At 38.5% G+C, this 6,681-nt stretch overlaps 1 protein-coding gene across 1 annotated transcript; it reads left to right on the forward strand.

Moving 5' to 3' along the window:
* Positions 1–3,881: 3,881 nt before the first annotated feature.
* On the forward strand, positions 3,882–4,850 carry LOC102769787 (olfactory receptor 51Q1). The gene has a single exon (XM_006761171.1). The coding sequence runs from the start codon at positions 3,882–3,884 to the stop codon at positions 4,848–4,850; it is 969 nt and encodes a 322-aa protein (XP_006761234.1).
* The last annotated feature ends 1,831 nt before the right edge of the window (positions 4,851–6,681 follow it).

Below are 6,681 nucleotides of genomic sequence, written 5' to 3' on the forward strand. Positions count from 1 at the left end.
TTATAATGTTTTTAAATAAGTGTCTCACCACATATTTAGGTGTGCCTCAGAATATGTTCCTATATTTAATGAGATTTCATCAATAGTCAGGGTCACAATCTTAGCACCATTTCAAGGGGGATGGTCGGGACATGAATTGACTTTAGAGAACAACTCACTTAGGATGTGGCCCACATCAGTTGTCCAGGGCTAATGATCCATCTCCCAAGTTATGAAATCAGATCATCTTAAATTATGTATTTTTAAAACTAAGTTTATTAAAAAGGTGTCTTTTCCTCACTATATAATTTAATGTTATTGTGGATCAAAGAGCAGATATAGTAATGTAACAACAATAATCTGATGCTGAATAAAATATGCTGTTGACACAAAAATACAGCATTCAAAAATATATAATTATTACATTTACCATGGCCCTGACTTTCTCTTTATTCAAAGGGAGATTAATCATAATAGATTTAGCCCAGCCAGTGTGGCTCAGCATTTGAGCATCAACCCAGGAACCAAGATGTCACCTGGTCAGGGAACATGGCCAGGTTGTGGGCTTGATCTCCAGTAGCGGGCATGCAGGACGTAGCTGATCAATGATTCTCTCTCATCGATGTTTCTATCACTATATCCCTCTTCCTTCCTCTCTCTCTAAAAACAATAAAAACATTTTTTTAAAAGGATACTTGTCTGGTGATGAGAACAATTTTACTGCTTTCCATAAACAGGAAAAAAGCAAGGTACAAAAAGTCTTAAATGACTTGTTAGAGTCACAAAATTAATGTGAAGCAGCTGTATACATGTTCTCTTTTTTCTGTAAGGTCATGATCCGATGGAACTCTTTGGAAAGGCTAAAGGTAGGCCAAACAGGATGACCAGAACATTCCACTCTGATGGAACTAAGATGCCCCCCAGTCCCAGCCCAGACATTTTATGTCGCTCAATTCTTTCCCTGCAGTCTTGTCTCCACTCTCTCATTAGATTCTCTGGGAATCTGTCTCTAGTCAGGTCTGTGCCTTGGAACTTTCTCATTTCCTCATCTTGGGAATGTTCTGTGTGGTGCTTATTTCCATCCTGTATTTGTGAAAATTGAAAGGAAATTAATTAGAAGAAATATTTTAATATAGCTATTTGGGTCTTACTAATGAAAAGAAAACAGGATTCTACTGAGTCTCCTACAGGACTTCTGTGAGGATCAAATGAGATGAGGCACTTGAAAATGCTTCACAAACATTTGGTTAAAGTGTAAAATGTTTGCACCTGGCTATAAAGCAAATTGTGTTCCTGGGCTGAAGAAACTCCAAGGATGCTAGTGGCTAGGGAGAGGAAGCCAGGCATTGATACTTGACGTCATTACTCAGTGCTCACAGCCACCATTTCTGAGCTGGGCTAGGCTGTAGGATGCATTTTATGCCATAGGGTCTTGGCAGTGCTGGCTGCTATTTGTTGGGCTGTTGCTCCGAGGTGGTGGCAGGGCCTGTGTCCCACTTGGGGGAAGCCAAGTGTTGGTTTGTTGGTGCCAGGTCCATGGTGCTGTTTCTTTGTAAATGGCAAGTGCACATCATGGCAGCTCCTTCATTGAGCGCCTGCCCAGTGGTGGTCAGTGTGCGTCATACCTACCGGTCAGATGGTCAGACAGTCGAACGTACACTTACTTAGACATATATATATATGTATATATTCACAAATATATATACCAATATATGTATGTACTAATATAGATGTATATTACATGCATAGTAAATATTATATGCATATAAATATATAAATAATATTGACCACTTAGTCTCTTTCTACTTTTTTATTATTTTGTTATATAAGGCAAATTAACTATTTTTAGGATAAAGTTTTAGTCTCATTTAAAATCATTTCCTCATCATTTCATTCCAGAATTGAATTTTATGACACAAAATGTGTGAATGATTTCATGTGGTAATTGTGCTAAAATTATTTTCTAGAAATTATTATGCACATTTTACTTCCTTAGGAAAGTAAAATACTCCTCATTATTATGGCCTTATCTGCACAGCATGATGTTCTAAAAAAAGCCTCTGTTATTTTGAAAAGTTTAAAACATTGTTTATAGTATTTGATTTTTTATTATTGCATTCTTGGGTAAAGTGGTTTTGTAATACATATTATATTGTGAAGCCATTGAAATATGCTTGCTTATAATTGTATTTCTGTATTTGTTGTGAACTTTGTTATAGTCCTGTTAATCTATTGTGCTACTAGCAATGATAAATATTAATACATTTACTTTTTTATATTTAGGACATCAATTCTTTCTATAGCATGTTTTCATAAATGGTTTTGAAAGTTTATTTTAAATTTTTCCAATTTTTATTACAGAGAAAAATTTAATTTTTTTGTGATTCCATCTACTCATCTTTTCATCTGTGATTTGTTTTTACTGCTGCTATGTTTAGATAGTCCTCCTCAATGAAAAATTAAAATGCTTATATTGTTTTCTCTAATTTTTGTAAGTGATTTACATTAAATTACTATATCCACTTGGAATATAATTTTGTGCAAATCATTAAGTGTGCCACCAAATAACTAATAAACAGTTTTTCTTTCTAGTTCAGTGTTGATACGGCTATCAATATTTACTTATTGTATAAATACATTAGAAAAGTTGATCTTTGTGGTTTAAAGAGGTTCACTGCAAGGCAATTGCTTCTTGAAAGGGGTGCATGACATTCTTTTTACCTGTAGCTATCCTGTCCCTTGTAGTCCTGCCCCAACTTCAGACTGCTTACAGAAGAAAGTTTCTTGGAACCGATTTTTTAAGATATTGTACATTTCAAGCATCAGCGTGTTTTTTCAAATCATATTCAAGAAATTGTAAAAAAACAGGGCTTCCATGTGGGTTTCTACTTGCTACTCAATGAGGATACTGGGGGCAGAAAAGCCTCTCAGGGAGAGAGCTGCCATCCTGGCTTCCCAGTGGACCCCAGGTCTCAAGACGCCTCTTCATTATAATCCTGAAGGGACCTGCCACACTCCCCCATCTTCCAGCCTAGAGATTTGCAAAGGCTTATAATTTAGCTATCCTGTGGGTCAAACACAGAAGACAAAAATCTAAATATAAAGAAGAGGGCACCAACCACAGGCAGGAGAAATCACAGGTAAGACTCCTCTGTGGATGTTCAGGATAAAGAAGGAGAGGGTGATGACTACTGTTAGAAAATGCAGAGTTAATACCAGTCATGCACTTAGGGCATTAACTAAACATAGAAAGCAATCAATAAGTGTGATAGTCCTCATCTGGGCTCGACTCTCACACTCTGCCCTTTGCTTCGAGTTACATTTTGTTATTGCGTAAATGCAATCCACAGCATCAGATGACATTAACTCATGAGAATAAGAAGACAGATCAGAAATAAGCACTAACCCAGAGTAAATTTGACCTGAGTGTATGATGAAATAAACAGGAGATAAAGAAAGAAATGGTGATGACTTCAGAGCAAGGGAAACAAGCGAGAATGCTGTTATCCAAGAAAATTTAAAAGGAGACTCTGGATTAAAAACATCTATTGGCCATTACATTTTCATTTTGGAGTTAATTTTAAGTCTTTATGAGAATGGAATTGGTAGCAGAATTTGGATGAAAGGCAGATTCCAGGGTTCTAAGAACTTAACGGGAGTAGTAAAACAGAAACAGGAGAATTAAAAACGTGTTTCTCATGAATTAATAGGTTGAGTTTTCAAGGAATAAGGTTTGTATGAAAACAATCTCTGCAGAGATGGGATAAAGACAAGCAATCATTGTGTTCTTCTATCTTTCCTTAGTTGCCCAACAATTCTAAACCTTTATTTGGGTAAAGTTAGGTCAAATAGGGCAAAAACAGAAATCATATCTGTGTTCTTTCTGAGCAAAGACTCTCAACATGAAGCCACATTCCTCAGTCATGTTCGAAATGGCTAACACCACCAAAGAATCTTTCTACTTCATCCTCACGGGCATCCCTGGATTTGAAGATTCCCACATCTGGATCTCCATCCCCTTCTGCTGTCTCTACACCATCTCCATCTTGGGCAACACCACCATTCTCACTGTCATCCGCACAGAGCCATCCCTCCGCCAGCCCATGTACCTATTTCTCTCCATGCTGGCCCTTACTGACCTGGGTCTCACCCTCACCACCCTGCCCACTGTTATGCAGCTCCTCTGGTTCAACATTTGTGAGATCAGCTTTGAAGCTTGCTTTGCACAGGTATTTTTCATTCATACATTCTCCTTTATGGAATCTTCTGTGTTGTTGGCCATGTCCTTTGACCGCTATGTGGCCATCTGCCGCCCCCTCCATTATGCCACCATCCTCACCAGTGAAGTCATTGGCAAGATCGGGTTAGCCATCATTTGCCGCTGTGTTCTGGCTGTTCTGCCCTCCCTTTTCCTGCTCAAGCGCCTGCCCTTCTGCCGCTCGCACCTTCTCTCTCACTCCTACTGCCTCCACCAGGACATGATCCGCCTGGTGTGTGGTGACATCCGGTTCAACAGCTGGTATGGATTTGCTCTGGTTTTGCTCATTATTGTGATGGACCCTCTGCTCATTGTGCTCTCCTATGCAATGATTCTAAAAAGTGTCCTGAGAGTAGCCTCCTTGGTTGAGAGACTTCGAGCCCTAAACAACTGTCTGTCCCACATTTTGGCTGTTCTGGTTCTCTATGTTCCCATGGTTGGTGTATCCATGACCCACCGCTTTGCCAAGCATGCCTCTCCACTGGTCCATGTTATCATGGCCAATATCTACCTGTTGGCACCTCCTGTGATGAACCCCATCATCTACAGTGTAAAGACTAAGCAGATCCGCCAGGGAATTATGCGCCTTCTTTCCCAAAGAAACACACATTAAAGATGAAAGAATGATTGCGTTAAATTACTAAGGACTTTGATTCATAGGCTTGTGGGGAAAGTACAGTAAGAATTGCTAAATGGAGACTGAAATAAAATGCCACTCTATTTTTAAGGCAGTATGACATAATTTTAGCTTTTAACGGATGTTTGGCTTGGAAGAGCTGGAAGTAAGTGTTCTATCTAAAAGAGATGCAGATATGAGTTGACTGATATCTAGCACACTTTATCAGCTATGCCAGCGGGATGAACTTCATCAATTGAGTATATATCTGTTTAAGTTGTGTGTGTTTTTCCTTCTGGATATTCTTTTTTTTCCCCCAGGGGTTGGTTAAATAAGTAAGAAGGAAACACTTCGTTGTTGCTCCCACTACCTGTTCTCTTAAGTCACTTAGGTGGTCAGGTTAACACTAGCTCCATGGCCCGGAGAGGGTTCTACTGGCTGTGTGCTTTGACTTTCTCTTGTGAAAGACTGAAAAATCTTTGAAGGAGAATGGATACACAGCAAGTTTCTTAGCTATTCAGGTTTGCCTAATCAACAACACACATCATGATTTCAGCAGACCTAATGACTACATGCAGAGTCTAAATCAGGGCAGGGTGTTTAGATCCCCCACAGCTAGAACAAGATTCCTGCCTTGCTAGAAGTCCTTAGTATTTAGAATTTTAAATAGGTGTACAGTTATATTTGTAGGAATTGAAACTCAATTTTCAGACCAAAACAGACTGTTAAAATATATATATCTCAATGTCCTTAATGAGACTTAATTTCTAGGGGCAGGTTCCCCTTAGCACCATGGATTTTGTATTAGAAAATACTCTTGTAAAGGGATATGACCTTATTGACTATAAAGATTATTTTGTTTAAACCAGGTAAGCTCTCTCAGAAATATCAGTTTGAAAGGCAGCCATAATATTGGTCACAGCTCCTCATTACTTAATTCATGGGGTCTAGGTGGCCAATATTAAGGCTAACTTAGATTTGAATAAAAATACGAAGGGTTTCCATTGAAGCATAGAGGGAGGGAAGATTAAGAGGTAAAAGCAGAGAATAAGTGAAGAAGGGATCTCTTCCTTTTCTAATGCCCTTCCTCCCCCACTTTACATGTCTTTATCCAGAGCCTAGAAGTTAGCATGTTTCTTTAGACAAGCATGAATCAGCTGTGTAGCTAATAAATTGTAGAATCAAAAGCATATGCAATGTCAGAGTACGGGAAATTAGGACCAAGAAATCTAATGTCAAAAAAGTCAAGAAAATGTATCAAAGGAGACATTTTTTATTTTTCAGAAGATGATACAGGCTTGATAATGTCCCAAAAAACATAAGGGGAAAAAATACATCTTGAGATTATGCCAGTTGTTTTTTTTAGGAGGAGCATATGATATCAATAATAATCTCTTGTTCAGAGCTATCTATCAATTAAATTTTATTGTCCAAATCATTACCTGCAGACAATGCCCATTTTTTTAAATATTTTTTATTAATTTAAGAGAGTTAATGTTGGTAGCCTTTGGTCTCCATGGACCCAAGAAACCAAGGTGAAAATATTTTTAAAATATTTTTATTGATTTCACAGAGGAAGGGAGATGGAGAGAGAGATAGAAACATCAATGATGATAGAGAATCATTGATTGGCTGCCTCCTGCATGCGCCCTATTGGAGGTTGAGCCCACAACCTGGGCATATGCCCTGGCCTGGAATCCAACTGTGACCTCTAGGTTCATAGGTTGACACTCAACCACGGAGCCACCCGGCTGGGCCAATGGCCAAATAAAGACTCAATATGAAACTCTGTCCTTATCCTTTGTTCTTCTACCTTTTCTATTGTTTT

The sequence above is a fragment of the Myotis davidii genome, unplaced genomic scaffold (genome assembly GCF_000327345.1).
Source record: "Myotis davidii unplaced genomic scaffold, ASM32734v1 scaffold1078, whole genome shotgun sequence".
NCBI lineage: Eukaryota > Metazoa > Chordata > Mammalia > Chiroptera > Vespertilionidae > Myotis > Myotis davidii.